The following is a 17,064-nucleotide window of genomic DNA, read 5'->3' as shown; positions in this document are numbered from 1 at the left end:
TTTTTTTATATTCTGTGTTTTGCACCCGATCTTTCTCATTTTCTGTGCGCAGGGGAGGAGGATTAGGGGGTCAATGTGGCTGGTCCATATTTGCTCGTTTTTTTATGCAGGGAGGAGCGATTTGGGTGTTGGTGATCGTGCTGCCATTCTTTTCTTGGTTTCGTGACTATCTGGAGAAGAAGAATTTCAAAGTTGTATACTTTGATAATAAATGAATCTTTGAACCTTTGAATTGTGACATTTCTCTTGGAGCTGGTTACTGTCCTTCCTTCCCTTTTACTCACCTTGGATTGCTGCAAGATTTACAACAAGCAGATGTGCTTTGCAACAAGGAGATACAAGAGATGTCAGATGCTGGAATTGGCGGGGGGGGGGCAGCATCTGTGGAGGTAAAGGAATTTCCCCCCTCAGGGTGCTGCTTGACATGTAAGCTTGAAGACCAACATCTAATTATCGCTCTGTATTACAGCCTCTGTACTCAGTAATGAATTCTCCACTTACCACTTCAGTTAATATCAGAACTGGACACAATTACCTATCATCGTTGCCTACAGTATAATCTGTCCTATTGGACACACTACTAACAACACATTTCGCAGCTGAAGGAGAACGTGCTTCGGAATGCTACATTAACTCCTTAGGTTTCACCCTATCAGACATATTCCCATCTCTTCCCCACTTTATCCCCATTGAAAAATGACTTTTTTTCAACCATAAGGCCTAGGAGCAGAATTAGGCCATTCAGACCATCGTGTCTGCTCTGCCATTCAACGTTGACTGGTTTATTTTCCCCCTCAGCCCCATTCTCCCTGTAATCTTTGATGACCTTACTAACCAAGAACCTATCAACCTCTGCTTTAAATATACTGAATGACTTGACCTTCACAGGAGTCTGTGGCAATGAATTCCACAGATTCACCACCCTCGGGGCTACAGCAATTCCTTCTGATCTCTGTTCTAAAGGATATTCTTTTATTCTGAGTCTGTGCCTTCTGGTCCTAGACTCTCCCACTATTGGAAACATCCTCTCCATATCCACTCTATCCAGACCTTTTAATCTTTTTCTCTCTTTTCCAGTCCTGAAAAGGGGTGCCGAGACCTGAAACGTTAACTACTTCTCCTTTCGCAGATGCACTCTGACCTGCCGTGTTCCCAGCATCTTCTCTTTCATTTCAGAGCACCAATCCTATTTTGCACTGGCGAGCGAAATGTTCTTCTCAAATCCCGTAGGCGCACGGCTTGGTTATTTAATTATCCACTGTAAGTCATCCTTTGTGTGTGAGTGAGTGGCAGAATCTGAGGGGATTGATGGGAAAAAATAGGTGACAATCAGAAGTCGGTGGAGAAGTGGAGTATACAATCTACGGGCAGAGACTTGATGGGCTTCATATACACTGTAAGGAAATGTATTATTAATTAATTTATTTATTGAGGTACATCGTGGAACAGACCCATCCAGCACTTCAAGTCGCGCTGCCCAGCAATCCCCCAATTTAATCCAAATTTGAGCCTAATCACGGGACAATTCACAATAACCAATGAACTTCCCAATCAGTATGTCTTCAGACCGTGAGAGGAAACCAGAGCACCCGGAGGAAACCCACGCAGTCACGGGGAGAATGTCCAAACTCCTCAGAGGTGGTGGCAGGAATTGAACCTGAGTAACTGGTTCTGTAAAGTGTTGTGCTAACCGCCGGAGGTGTGACACCATTCAACTGGTGGCTTCCTTGGAATTCCAGTCAAAGCCTGCTTGAATGAGATCACCTGAACAACGAGGCTGTGGATGTTTTCTCTGTCAGGAAATCACCTATAAACTGGTCACTCCTCTGACAGTGTCTTTGTGCCCACAGGATCACACAGCAGATGTGCACACAGGATTCGAGAATCAGCAAGCAAAGGTGAATACGGGGATGTCAGGAAAGTTGAAAACATCAAATGAGAAGGTATTTATGTAGAATTTAATATAAAATTATAAGTACTAGACTGAATCAGCTACTTGAATTCACAGAATACAATGGACAGAGGGAGAATCAGAGGGATATTAGGACCGCGCGTGTCCTTGATTTCACGGAATTCTGGTTAATCCCTCCTGTACCGGATGCAGCGATCCAGATCAATGGGTTTACTATACACTGTCAGGATACAGGATGATCTGCAGAGTCTCTCAAAAGCAGAGGTGGAGGAGGATCAACTCTTCTTGGTGCACAAATATATCAGTGCTGTCCCAATTCTGTTCACCAGACCTGGACTATCCAGCAGTAAAGTGCCATCCTTTTTACCTACCACGGGAGTTCTCTGGGGTCATTTTGGTAGCAGTTTACATTCCATCTCAGGCCAATGTCCAGCAGACTTTAGATGATCTGAGCAATGGGATCAACATGCATGAAACAGCACACCCTAACGCCTTCACCATTGCTTTGGGCAATTTTAACCAGGCCAGTCTGCAAAAATCACTATGTAATTACCATCAACAGATCACTTGCAATACCAGAGGGAACAACACACTGGACCATTGCTACACCACCATCAATAATGCCTACCGTGCTATTCCACGCCCTCATTTTGGGAAGTCTGATCACCTGGCTGTACTTCTACTCCCTGAGTATAGGCAGAAACTGAAGACTGCAGCACCAGTAGTGAGGACCAAGAAGGTTTGGACAAGGGAAGCACAGGAGCGCCAACAGGACTGCTTTGAATCGGTGGATGGACTGTATTCAGGGATTCATCTTCAAACCTGGATGAGTATGCTGCAGTTGTTACCGACTTCATTAAAACCTGTGTGGATGAGTGTGTGCCCACAAAGACTTCCTGTACATTCCCAAACCAAAAGCCGTGGATGAGCCAGGAGGTACGTTGTCTGCTGAAGGCTAGATCTGTGGCATTCAAGTCTGACAACAAAGGCCTGTACAAGAAAACTAGGTATGATTTGCAGAGGGCTATTTCAAGGGCACAGACACAATTTCGAATGAGGTTGGGGGTGACATCAGATGCACGGCAACTCTGGCAGGGTCTGCAAGATATTACTTCCTACAAAGTGAAACCCAATAGCATGAATGGTAGTGATGCTTCATTACCAGATGAACTCAACGCCTTCTATGCATGCTTTAAAAGGGAGAACACAACTACAGCTGTGAAGATCCCTGCTGCACCTGAGGACCCTGTGATCTCTGTCTCAGAGGCTGATGGTAGACTGTCTTTAAAGAAAGTGAACCCTCGCAAGGCAGAAGGTCCCGATGGAGTACCTGGTAAGGCTCTGAAAACCTGTGCCAACCATCTAGCGGGACTATTCAAGGACATTTTCAACCTCTCACTGCTACAGGCGGAAGTTCCCACTTGCTTCAAAAAGGCAACAATTATACCAGTGCCTAAGAAGAATAATGTGGGCTGCCTTAATGACTATCGCCCGGTAGCACTCACATCGACAGTGATGAAATGCTTTGAGAGGTTGGTCATGACTAGACTGAACTCCTGCCTCAGCAAGGACACGAACCCATTGCAGTTTGCCTATTGCCACAATAGGTCAACAGCAGACACAATCTCAATGGCTCTCCACACGGCTTTAGACCACCTGGACAACATAAATACCTATGTCAGGATGCTGCTCATCGACTATAGCTCAGTTTTTAATACCATCATTCCCACAATCCTGATTGAGAAGTTGCAGGACCTGGGCTTCTGTATCTTCCTCTGCAATTGGATCCTTGACTTCCTAACCAGAAGACCACAATCTGTGTGAGTTGCTGATAACACATCCTCCTCACTGACGATCAACACTGGTGCACCTCAGGGGTGTGTGCTAAGCCCGTTGCTCTACTCAGCGGTGTATCTAAGGTATGGCAGGTATGGCACGTGCCCTGGGCGCCTCTTGAAGGGGGACGCCACTGAGCAGTTTCTATTAAAGTCAGACAAGCCATCCTCGGATAGTGCAAAAAGAATTTTCTTCAGATGTATGATCTATCTTTGATTATCACAGGTGAGAAGCATTAGGATGGCCTTATTTCAGAGCATTGTGTAAGAAGACCATGAAACTTTTCTTCACGAAGAAGGAAAGTGGAGCTAAAGGGCAGAAGAGACGAAAGTTGGAGGCAGAGGAAGCCAAGAAGTCCAGCAAGTTCTTCATGCCCTTCTTTAAAAAGCCCAGAACAAGTAGATTGACAAGTTCCATGGAGTCGCCTGCACCTGCTGCAAGTTTTCTCGGGGGTTTTTTTTTGCACTACCTTACTTCCCATTTTTCTATTTTCTATTTATGATTTATAATTTAAATTTTTAATATTTACTAATTTTAACTATTTTTAATATTTTTAATATTTAATATTTGTAATCCAGGAAGTGTGAAGCACAGAATCAAATATCGCTGTGATGATTGTACATTCTAGTACCAATTGTTTGGCGACAATAAAGTATAAAGTATAAAGTTTGTTAGAATCCAAAAAGGTGCATCAAGTACAAATGCATCACAAGCCGAGGAGGAAGTCAAGTCAGATAAATCCAGGTACGACGAGATTAAGAGTGAGGCTAGTGGACATGACAGGAGGGGAAGACAATGGTGGAGGTGATGTTGAGTTTATTGATGTGATTTTACCTGACGAGATTGAACCTGACGACACTGAACCTAATGAACTGGATGGTGTCAAAGAGCCTCGAACAGTCATACCAGAAGTGATTGAACAGCATGACATTGGACTTCTGAAGTTCGACAGGGATACTGGAAAAGCAATTCTGTCTGACACATTGAGAACAGAAATAATAAAGCTGGGTTCAAAGTATTTCCAGAACAGTGAGAGGGGCTTTTCCTACCAACAAATAACCGCTCAATGAACAAAACTTGGTTCAAGAGGAAATTGGGAAATGGTCATGGTGAGGAAGTGACTCGCTCATGGCTGGTCTATTTCCCTTCTAAAAAGTCTACATTTTGTATCTGTTGTCTTCTCCATTCCCGGTCAGACCATCAATCCTCATTGGAGCAGGAAAGTGGATTCAACCAGTGGAAAGCACCTGAAAGGATTAGTGTTCATGAAAATGCCAAGAATCATTGGGAATGCTTCACACAGCGGAAAGAAATGGAAAGAAATTTAGCTGGAAACAGAGGAGTTAGTGACATGGTATTTCAGTCACAGATTGAGAAGGAAAAGCAGAAGCGGCGTGATATCTTGACGAGAATCCTTCACTGCATAAAATTCCTTGCGACTCAGAACCTGGCTTTGCGAGGACACAGGGAGTCACTTCAGCTAGATGATGACTCCAATGTGGGAAATTTCCTTGGCTTACTGAAACTACTGGCCATCTTTGACTCTGTCATAAAAGAACACCTTATTCATTTGGAAAGTCATCCTGGATCCATGTCTTATCTCTCACCGGGTGTCCAGAATGAATTCATCCACATGATGGCATCCACTGTTTGCCAGAATTTTTTTTTAGATTATGAGGACACTCAGTCCTCGCTTATTGTCATTTAGAAATGCATGTGTTAAAAAATGATACAATGTTCCTCCAGAATGATATCACAAGAAAACACAGGACAAACCAAGATTAAAACTGACAAAACCACATAATTATAACATTGTCATGGTCCAGTCCATGAAGTCTGTATTCCGGTTCACGGTCCGGTCCATCGACCCTTGCTCCAGGTTTTCCTGTCTACCCTGTTTCTGTTCCTGTTGAGCACTAATTGAGGCAGCTGATTCTCGTTGGGGCTGGCTGCATAAATACCTCCAGAGACCAGGGCGTGGCTGCTGGATTGTTCTTGTCCTTACTCCTTGTATCCCTTCCCCTGCCTTCTGTTTCCTCGCTTGAAGCCTTGCCTTGTCTTGCCGGTAACTCTCGCCTCGCCTGAAGTTCTCGTTTCACCTTGCATTGCCTGAAGCCTTGCCTGGTCTTGTTGGTAACTCTCGCCTCGTCTCACCTTCAGTCTTGTCCTGGAGCCACCCTGTACCTAGTTCCATTCCTGCCCCTTGCCTCCGCTGGGTGAGTCAGGCTGTCTTGCCATTACCCTGCGGCTGGTTCTGTCCATTCCTGTCCCTAGCCTCCGTCGGGTAAGTCAGGCCGTATTGCCGTTACCTACGGTTGGTTCTGTCCCTTCCTAACCCTTGCCCCCGTCGGGTAAGCCAGTCTGTCTTGCGTTACCTGCGGTTGGTTCTGTCCCTTCCTAACCCTTGCCTCTGTCGGGTAAGCCAGGCCGTCTTGCCATTACCTGCGGTTGGTTCTGTCCCTTCCTGTCCCTTGCCTCCGTCAGGTGGTGATCCGCGCCCTGCCAAGAGTACTGCGCCCTGCCCAGGAGTAGACTCCGGCCTCCTGCCAAGCCTCGCCTCAAGTCTCTAGCCTCTAGCCTCAAGCCTGAAGACTCCAGCCTCCTGCCAAGCCTCACCTCAAGTCTCTAGCCTCTAGCCTCAAGCCTTAAGACTCCAGCCTCATCCTGCCTGCCAGCCAAGCCTCGTCCTTGCCTAGTTCTGGGGTCCGAGCCACAGGCAAGACCCAGGTACTGGGTCCTTGTCCAGTCTTTGGCTCGGAGTCCAAGCCCGGGCTCCTAGCTCTCTTGTCCAGTCCTGTTCCGGGTTCCCAGTTTTCGTGTCCATGTCCTTACCCTCAACCTGTATCCTAGTCCTGTCCCTAGTACTTCAGTGTCTGTGTCTTGCACTTGGGTCTGTTCCTAGCCACCTCCTTATGTCAAACATATAGTTACAACAGTGCAAAGCAATACCATAATTTGATTAAGAGCAGACAATGGGCACTGTAAAAAAAAGTCTCAAAGTCCCGATAGACTCATCATCTCATGCAGGTGGCAGAAGGGAGAAACTCTCCCCGCCATGAACCTCCAAGTGCAGCCAACTTGCTGATGCAGCACCATGGGAAGCACCTGACCGCAGCGGACTCTGAGTCCGTCTGAAAACTTCGAGCCTCCGACCAGCCCCTCCAACACAGCCTCTCCGAGCACCATCCTCTGCCGAACGCTTCAACCCCACCCCGGCCACTGAGCAACAAGCAAAACCAAGGACTCAAGGCCTTCTCCTCCGGAGATTCTGGACCACACAGCAGCAGCAGCAGCGAAGCAGGCATTTCAGAAGTTTCACCAGATGTTCCTCCGTGCTCTCACATCTGTCTCCATCAAATCAGGATTGTGCACGGCACCCTACTTGACAAATAATGGACATCACCACTGGAGTGGCTGCTGCGAGCTGCGTTGTGCCGCCATCTTCTCCTCCCACCAGAAGCATTCATAAAGCCAAGTACTATGGTCTCATGTTCGTCTCGACTCCTGATCAGGCACACCGTGAGCAGATGTCAGAAGTAGTGAGGTACGTGAAAGTTGATTCTGAGAAAAAAACAGTCTATGTTAGAGAGCCCTTCCTTGGTTTTATCCAGATAAGCCAGAAGGATGCTGAGAGCTTGGTTGAAGACATCTTGAAATAGCTAGAGAAGGACGAAATGGAGCTACAAGGTTGTTGGTCACAGTGCTATGACCACGCTGCTGTGATGGCTGGACGCAGAAGTGGTGTTCATCGATGAATAAGTGAGAAAAACAACCTGGCAGTGTTTGTGAATTGCGACAATCACTCACTCAACTTGGAGGGTGTACATGCAGCCAAGCAGGATACAATGATGGTCACGTTTTTTGGAACCGTTGAAGCTCCCTACATGTTTTTGTCTTGTTCAACCCAGTGCTGGGAAAAACTCATAAACGCTGTGCCTGTGGTTGTTAAGTCGGAGTCCAAAACCAGGTGGAGTGCAAGGACAGAAGCAGTGAAGCCTGTCAACAAGTACCTTGAGGAGATACTTCAAGTTCTCCAGGACATGATAGACAATGAAAACGAGACCAGTGAAACAAGAAGAGATGCAAGACAGCTGTACAAATGCATGTTGAGTTACAATTTTCTGATTTTGCTAGGATTTTGGAACAAAGTACTGATTCGCATTGACCGTATTCAAAAGAGGCTGCAGGATCCTAGCATGAACTTCCACAATGCTGCCCTGGATTTGAAAGCCCTCCGAGATCATTTTTTATGATGAAAGAGAAGTGTTGGTCAGTGATCACTTGAAGAAGGAGTTGGTCTCTGTCAAGAATGGAATATTGAAGTTGAAAGATGTCAGAGACGAAAGAAACGAATGGCTGATGAGAACTCGAGAGACGCTGGGTTAACAGCTAAGGAGGAAATGGAAAGAGTCATGAAGGGAACACTCGACCGTCTTCACAGAGATATGGATGAAAGGTTCGCTCGTTTGCACGACATTGACACCAAGTTTGATTCCTTCTCGATGTCGAGGGACTGTGTTAAGGCGCTGACAGTAACGACCTAAAGAAGAAGTGTGAAAATTTGGGCGAATTGTAAGCTCTGATGTTGATGGACAGCAGCTATATGAAGAAATTTTGGATTGCAGAATGTTGCCATCAAGGCAGGTCAACATGAAAATATCAAGACCTGAAGAGCTGCTTGAATTTATTGTTCAGTATGGAGATGAGAGCGTCTTCCCCAATCTTTGCATTGCTATTCAGATAATGCTAACCATCGCAGTTTGCATCGACAGCTGTGAGAGATCATTCAGAAAGTTAAAACTAATACTTTCGTATGTGAGAGCCTCCATGGGTCAAGGCAGACTCTGTGATCTTGCTCTGCTGAGTGTAGAAACAGAAGAAACTGTAAAAACTGACTTTGATCACATCATAGACCAATTTGCATCAGTGAAAGCAAGGAAGGTGTAGTTATAATTTTCATCTAGTGCCATAATTTGTTAATTAAAAGATTAACAAGCTTGACTTGTAATTTTGAGCTGATATTATGGTAAAGTTATCTAAAAGATGGATGTCAGATGTTTGGACAGGGGCGCAATTTCAGAGCTTGCCATAGGCGGTATTTTCCGTCGATACGCCCCTGGCTCTACTTTCTGTATACACATACTGTGTGGCTAGGCATAGCTCAAATACCATCTATAAATTTGCTGATGATACGACCATTGTTGGTAGAATCTTAGATGGTGACGATTGGACGTACAGGAGTGAGATATGCCAACTAGTGGAATGGCGCTGCAGCAATAACCTGGCACTCAACGTCAGTAAGACGAAAGAGCTGATTGTGGACTTCAGGAAGGGTAAGATTAAGGAACACCTACCAATCTTCATAGAGGGATCAGAAGTGGAGAGAGTGAGCAGCTTCAGGTTCCTGGGTGTCAAGATCTCTGAGGATTTAACCTGGTCCCAACATACTGATGTAGTTATAAAGAAGGCAAGACAGCGGCTATACTTTATCAGGAGTTTGAAGAGATTTGGCATGTCAACAAATACACTCAAAAACTTCTATAGTACAGTGGAGAGGATTCTGACAGGCTGCATCACTGTCTGGTATGGAGGGGCTACTGCACAGGACCGAAAGAAGCTGCAGTGGGTTGTAAATCTAGTCAGCTCCACCTTGGGTACTAGTCTACAAAGTACCCAGGACATCTTCAAGGAGCGGTGTCTCAGAAAGGCAGCGTCCATTATTAAGGACCTCCAGCACCCAGGGCATGCCCTTTTCTCACTGTTACCATCAGGTAGGAGGTACAGAAGCCTGAAGGTACACACTCAGTGATTCAGGAACAGCTTCTTCCCCTCTGCCATCCGATTCCCAAATGGATGTTGAATCTTTGGACACTACCTCACTTTTTTTTATATACAGTATTTCTATTGTTGCACATTTTTTTAATCTATTCAATATATGTAATTGATTTACTTGTTTTTTTTGTCTCTGCTAGATTATGTGTTGCCTTGAACTGCTGCTGCTAAGTTAACAAATTTCACAACACATGCCGGTGATAATAAACCTGATTCTGATTCTGGTTCTAACCTTACTGCAGTATGCTTCAGTTTAAGAATCAAATACAAACATGATTCCAAGAATACTGTTACACTTGTTTTGGGATAATACTTACAGATGCCATCCCCCTTTATAGCAGAGAAGATATCTCACCTAAACATCCTTGTCTGTTTTACAGCTCTAAAAGTGTTACTTCTGGTTCAGTTTAGTTTAATTTATTCATTTTGGGAGTCATGGGCCACACCAGCATTTATTTGCCATCGCTGATCACCCTTGAGAAGAACAGACCCAAGTTGGTTGGAATTTCCAGGATTCTGTGATGATGAAGGAACAGAGGCCACTTTATTAGGTACACCTATACACTTGCTCATTAATGCAAATATTTAATCAGCCAATCATGTGGCAGCAACTCAATACACGCAATACCTCCTGTACCTAATAAAGTGGCCACTGAGTGTATGTTCGTGGTCTTGCTGCAAGGTTCAATGTATTGTGCTTTCAGAGATGCGCTTCTGAACACCACTGTTGTAATGTGTGGACATTTGAGTTACTGCCACATTTCTGTCAGCTTGAACCAGTCTGCCCATTCTCCTCTGACCTCTCTCATTAACAAGGTGTTTTCACCCACAGAGCTACCGCTCGCTGGATTTTTTTTGTACCATTCTCTGTGAACTCTAGAGACCTGTCGGGCCTAAACACCTCAGGAGATCAGCAGTTTCTGAGATACTCCAACCACCCTGTCTGGCACCAACAATTGCTCGATGGTCAAAGTCACTTAGATCACATTTCTGCCCCATTCTGATCTTCGGTGTGAAAAACAACTGAACCTCTTGACCACGTCTGCATGCTTTTATGCATTAAGGAGGGGGAGGGAAAGGGTCTTCTGTCTGGGTAGTCTCCAACTTGATGGCATGAACATTGATTTTGCTACTTACAGTAATTTTCCCATCCCCTTCCTTCTTCTTCCATTCCCCATTCTGCCTCTCCTCTTAACCCTTCTCTTCTCCTCACCTGTCCATCACCTCCCTCTAGTGCCCCTCCTCCTTCCCTGTCTCCCATTGTCTACTGTCCTCTCCTATCAGATTCCTTCTTTGACTCTTTACTTCTTCTATCCATCACCCTCCCAGCTTCTTGCATCTTCCCCCCCCCATCCTTCCCCACCCACCCACCTTTCTCTCAGCTGGTTTCACTAGCTTGTACCCTTTCCTCTACCCCGCCCCTCCCCTTTATTGTTTATTCCTCTCTGTTGATGCTGCCTGACTTTCTGAGTTCCTCCAGCATTTTGTGTGTGCCCCCCACCCCATCCTTCTCGGTGATGGGCTGTGTCATCCTTTGTGGTGGCCATGCACATTTGGAAGGTGCCAAGGCAGGTCATTTTGCAAAGAGCTCAGGCAGCAGCTGCAGTGGTGGAGGGGGACGGACATTCGGGATGCCAGTGAGGGTACAAATCATGCTTTGTCTTGGATTTTATCAGACATGGACTACTACATTTACAAATGACAATGAATATTTCATCCTCATCAAAAAACATCCACACACTCCTGAATAAGATGACAAGGGAAAGTGCAGCAGGTTCAGGAACAGTTATTACCCTATGACCATCAGGCTCCTGAACCGACGTGGATATGGATTATGAGGACACGCAGTCCTCTTTTATTGTCATTTAGTAATGCATGCATTAAGAAATGATATGTTATTTCCTCCGGTGTGATATCACGAAACACAGGACAAACCAAGACTGAAAAAACTGACAAAACCACATAATTATAACATATAGTTACAAACAGTGTAACAATACCATAACTTGATGAAGAAGTCCGTGAGCACAGTAAAGTTCAAAGTTTCTCAAATGTCCCACATCTCACACAGACGGGAGAAGAAAGGAAAACTCTCCCTGCCATGCCAACCACAGTCCGACTCTGAGTCATCCGAAAACTTCAAGCTCTGATCAGCTCTCCGACACCGAGTACTGAGCGTCACCTCTGTCTGCACGATTTGACCTCCTTCTCAGTCGCAAAAGCAGGCAAGGCCGGGGATTTTGAGGCCTACCTTCCGAAAGATTCCAAACCATCACTTCATCCATCACAACTCTGAACTGATTCTATGACCTACAGATTCACCTTCAAGGACCCTTTACAACTCAAGATTTCTGTTTTGTTTTTTTTTGGCGTGTGCCTTTCCATGCGTGTGCGTGCGCGCGTATCCGTGATGGTGTCTTTTTCACGGCTTTTACAAGGCGCGGAGTGAGAGAGACTGTGTGACGCGCCACTCCTCACACAGACATTTTTGCAGTATTTTTCCTTTATCTTACGAGGTCGAGTTGCGATCTCGACACTGAACCCAGCACGGATGGAAAGTGTACTCGGGGGTGGACTCGACAGGTTTCGAACCCGGGAACCTCCACTCCCAGGTCCGGCACCGATGTCGTTGCGCCACCAGCCAGCCCACAAGAACTCAAGATTTCAGTATTGTTTTACTTTGGACAACTTGTCTTCTTTCGTACATGCGTTGTTTGTCAGTCTTTGTTTATGAATAGTTTTTCATTATGTTCCATTGTACTTCCTTTTTCCTTCAAATCTTCACAGGGATATGAATCTCGGGGTGGTATATGGTAACATATATGCACTTTGGTATTACATTTACTTTGGTTGGGTCTAGGACAATGGCAAGAGGAACTGTGAAAGGGTTGTGTGTCTTGGGATATAAAACACACAGGCATCTTCCTCTGTGTGGGTGTGACCTCAATCACGGGACACTTCCACCTCGATTCCAGTTTTACCATGCTTCCTTGATGCCATACTTCCCTCTCTGCTTCCACAGGATTCAAAGGTTCAATGTTTCATTTTACTATCAAAGTATGTATGCAGAATACAACTCTGAAATTTGTCTTCTCCAGATAGCCACAGAATACAGAAGACCATAGAAAGTAGTTGAAAGAAAGACACCACTCCTCCCACCCACGCAAAGAGAAAAAGAGACAAAAACTTGCAAACCCCAAACACCCCAACCCCTCCCTCACACTAAAACTAACAGATCACCCAAGCCCCCAGCCCACCAATCAGCAACAAGAATGGGCGAGAACACGACAAAACGTAGAACTGAAAGAGGCTGATATGAGCTACAGCCCAGTCCATAAATCTCAGAATTTTGATAACAGTTCGGAGGGAAGTGACTCGAAATAAGAAGCCCTTCCAAGGGAAGCAACTCGAACTATTGGCCTCTCCGAGGATTTTTTTTACTTCTTAGTAAGCCCCTCTCCTCCCCCCCCGTTATTATTTTATCCTCCACGAATGCAGACCCAGTCTGTTTGGCCCCTCTTGATAGGACAACAATCTTTTGGTCAGCATTCAATTCACATTCTGGGCTCCAGCCCTGCCCTAGTGTAAACACAAGAGATTCAGCAGAGACTGGAAATCCAGAGCAACACACACAAAGTGCTGGAGGAACTCAGCAGGCCAGGCAGCATCTATGGAGGAGAATTAAACAACCAACATTTTGGAGCAAGAGCGGTCCCAGCCCAAAACGGCGACTGTTTACTGCCCTACTGTCATGGACAATCACTCTCACCTTACACCTGAAACTGACACCTTGGTCCATGTTTGGACTTATGGACACCCATAGGTATGAGTGGGCTCCTATTATATTATTAACTTCAAAAGTACAACATACATTCCTATGACCATATGTTCACGCCAATGAACAGCAGAACTGGTTTCCTCCCTCTCCAGTTTTAGTAATTGTTCTTTATTATCGGTCTTTTGCTTTTGTTGCCATTCATTACAAAATGTTGGAGGCATGGTTACCAGAGTGAGAGGTTTTGTGTATTCGTTGATTTGTTGGACAAACTTGACTTATGGTCAGAGTCAGAAACAAGAATCAAGTTGATTATCACTGATGTATGTCACAAAATTTTGCTGCAGCAGTATAGAACAATTTTTTAAAAATTCTATGCTACAATAAGTAGTGCAAAAAAGAGAGCAAAAAATATTGAGATAGTGTTCATGGACCATTCGGAAATCTGATGGCAGAGGGGAAGAGGCTGTTCCTGAAATGTTGAGTGTGGGTCTTCAGGCTCCTGCCCCTCCTCTCTGATGGTCGGAATGAGAGGAGGCCACGTCCTGGGTGGTCGGGATCCTTAGTGATTGACGCCGCCTTCTTAAGGCATCAGCTTTTGAAGATGTACTCAATGGTGTCCTCTCATGATGGAGCTGGTCGAGTTCACTGAGTCGTCTGTCAAACAGAACCTGTTCATTATACAGGGATGTCCCATACTGTGTCCTCTGTTCAAGCTCTCCCATCAGTAAAAACATCCTAAAATCCATCCTGTCTGCTCCCCCAGGATCTTTTATTTCTCAATAAGGTCATCCCTTATCCTTTTATTCATTTCACAAATGCAGACCCATCCTGTCTTGCCTTTCTTGATTGGACAATAATCTTTACTTCAACATTCACATTCTGTTTCGCCTTTCTTGATAGGACGATAATCTTTAAATGTGGTTCTGGTACTGCCGGAGCCTGTGATCTACAAACCCCACTTCCAGAAAAGTTGGGATATTTTCCAAAATGCAATAAAAACAAAAATCTGTAATATGTTAATTCACGTGAACCTTTATTTAACTGACAAAAGTACAAAGAAAAGATTTTCAATAGTTTTACTGACGAACTTAATTGTATTATGTAAATATACACAAATTTAGAATTTGATGGCTGGAACACACTCAACAAAAGTTGAGACAGAGTTAAAATAAGATTGAAAAGTGCACAGAATATTCAAGTAACACCGGTTTGGAAGACTCCACATTAAGCAGGCTAATTGGTAGCAGGTGAGGTATCGTGACTGGGTATAAAAGTAGCGTCCATCAAAGGCTCAGTCTTTGCAAGCAAGGATGGGTCGTGACTCACCCCTTTGTGCCAAAATTCATGAGAGCGTTGTTAGTCAGTCGAAAAGGAACATTTCTCAACGCAAGATTGCAGAGAATTTAGGTCCTTCAACATCTACAGTACATAATATTGTGAAAAGATTCAGAGAATTCAGAGACATCTCAGTGCGTAAAGGGCAAGGTCAGAAACCACTGTTGAATACGCGTGATCTTCGAGCCCTCAGGCGGCACTGCCTAAGAAACCGTCATGCTACTGTGACAATTATAGCCACCTGGGCTCGGGAGTACTTCGGAAAACAATTGTCACTCAACACAGTCCGTCACTGCATCCAGAAATGCAACTTGAAACTGTATTACACAAGGAGGAAGCCATACATCAACTCTATGCAGAAACGCCAGCGAGTTCTCCGGGCCCGAGCTCATCTCAGATGGACCGAAAGACTGTGGAACCGTGTGCTGTGGTCAGATGAGCCAACATTTCAGCTAGTTTTCGGAAAAAACGGGCATCAAGTTCTCCGTGCCAAAGATGAAAACGACCATCCAGATTGTTATCAGGGAAAGGTGCAAAAGCCAGCATCTGTGATGGTACGGGGGTGCATTAGTGCCCACGGCATGGGTGAGTTGCATGTATGTGAAGCTACCATTGACTCTGAAAATGAATGGCGCATCATGAAGAGGAGAATCAGACAACGGGGACCACGGACTGTTGAGCAGCTGAAGTCTTACATCAAGCAAGAATGGACAAAATTTCCAATTGCAAATCTACTACAATTAGTATCCTCAGTTCCAAAACGATTAAAAAGTGTTATTAAAAGGAAAGGTGATGTAACACAACGGTAAACATGTCTCTGTCCCAACTTTTTTTGACTGTGTTGCAGCCATCAAATTCTAAATTTGTGTAGGTTTACAAAATACAATTAAGTTGGTCAGTAAAACTATTGAAAATCTTTTCTTTGTACTTTTGTCAGTTAAATAAAGGTTCACGTGAATTAACATATCACAGATTTTTGTTTTTATTGCATTTTGGAAAATATCCCAACTTTTCTGGAAATGGGGTTTGTATGTTTGCTTGTGTGTTTTTGGGCCAACTGAGCAACCTGGTGCTTTGCTGTCTCCAAGAATGTTCAGGGAGGTGAGCAGCCTCGAGGCCAAGGAGCTTAGAGACGGTGCAAGCCCATGACCGACTCCATTTCTCACCAGTCTCACTCATTAAAGCATCGAGGAAGATTGAAATTGTCAAGGCGAGTGAGTGTTCAGTGCTGTCTACCTGTCTCTCTCTCGCTCACTGCTGGAATAAGGTGTCTCTGTGTGATGGTCTCACTCTCCCTCTTGCTTGCTGCTCTCGAGGGAAGGTCCCTGAGTTCGAATGGTCCCTCTCTTCTTTGATGCTGTCCGAGGATGGTACCGAAGCTCTGGGTCTGCGGTTTGTGGATTGGACTGTAGTTTCTGGTCACTCCTTTCTCTGTTCTATTTTGGGCGACTTTGAATCGGGGCAGCCTGCAGATAACAAACACTGAGCTGAACTCAATATGGACTCGTTCGATTTTGTGTTTTATTTTCTGCATTTTCGCTCATTCTTTCTTGTTGTCATTTGCGAGATTAGTTTTTTGCATGCAAGGGGTTTGATGTTCTTGTTGCTGTTTGCATGATTTGTTTTTTTTGCACGTGGGGAGGGTTGATGTTTTTGTTTGAACGGATCCCATGGTTTGTTTTGTGGCTGTCTGTGGGGAAGACAAATCTTAGGGTTGTATACAACATACATACTTTGTTAATAAATGCACTTTAACTTTTGAATCTTTTGGCAGCGTAGTGGTTAGCATAACACTATTACAGCATTAGTGACCTGGGTTCAATTCCCACTGCTGTCTGTACAGAGTTTGTTTGTCTATTTATTTACTGTTACAACAGTTAATCTTCGTTTACACATTGGTTTATTTGTCAGTCTTTGTGAGTAATTTTTCATTGATTTTATTGTATTTCTTTGTTCTACGGTGAATGCCCACAAGAAAATTAATCTCAGGGTAGTATGTGATGACATATATGTACTTTGTACTTTGAACTTCGAATTTGTACCTCCTCACCATGATTGTATTTCTAAATAAAATAAAACTAATGGACATAGTGTTGGCGCATGGTCAAGTGGTTAAGGCGTTTGTCTAGTGATCTGAAGGTCGCTAGTTCGAGCCTTGGCTGAGGCAGCGTGCGTGTCCTTGAGCAAGGCACTTAACCACACATTGCTCTGCGATGACACTGGTGCCAAGTTGTATGGGTCCTAATGCCCTTCTCTTGGACAACATTGGTGTCGTGGAGAGGGGAGACTTGCAGCGTGGGCAACTGCTGGTCTCCCATACAACCTTGCCCAGGCCTGCGCCCTGGAAACCTTCCAAGGCGCAAATCCATGG

General features: G+C 44.8%; 1 protein-coding gene across 1 annotated transcript in view; it reads left to right on the top strand.

Annotated features, from left to right (window-relative positions):
- Positions 1-17,064, top strand: part of LOC140186046 (TNF receptor-associated factor 1-like) — a 62,971-nt gene that overhangs the window by 24,079 nt on the left and 21,828 nt on the right. Inside the window, exon 2 of the mRNA XM_072239870.1 lies at positions 1,851-1,943. Coding sequence (XP_072095971.1) covers positions 1,851-1,943 — 93 coding nt within the window. The remainder of the gene's footprint in view (positions 1-1,850; positions 1,944-17,064) is intronic.

The sequence above is a fragment of the Mobula birostris genome, chromosome 22 (assembly GCF_030028105.1).
Source record: "Mobula birostris isolate sMobBir1 chromosome 22, sMobBir1.hap1, whole genome shotgun sequence".
Lineage (NCBI taxonomy): Eukaryota > Metazoa > Chordata > Chondrichthyes > Myliobatiformes > Myliobatidae > Mobula > Mobula birostris.
The sequence above is the reverse complement of the archived record's forward strand: the minus strand, read 5'-3'. Positions and strand labels throughout refer to the sequence as shown.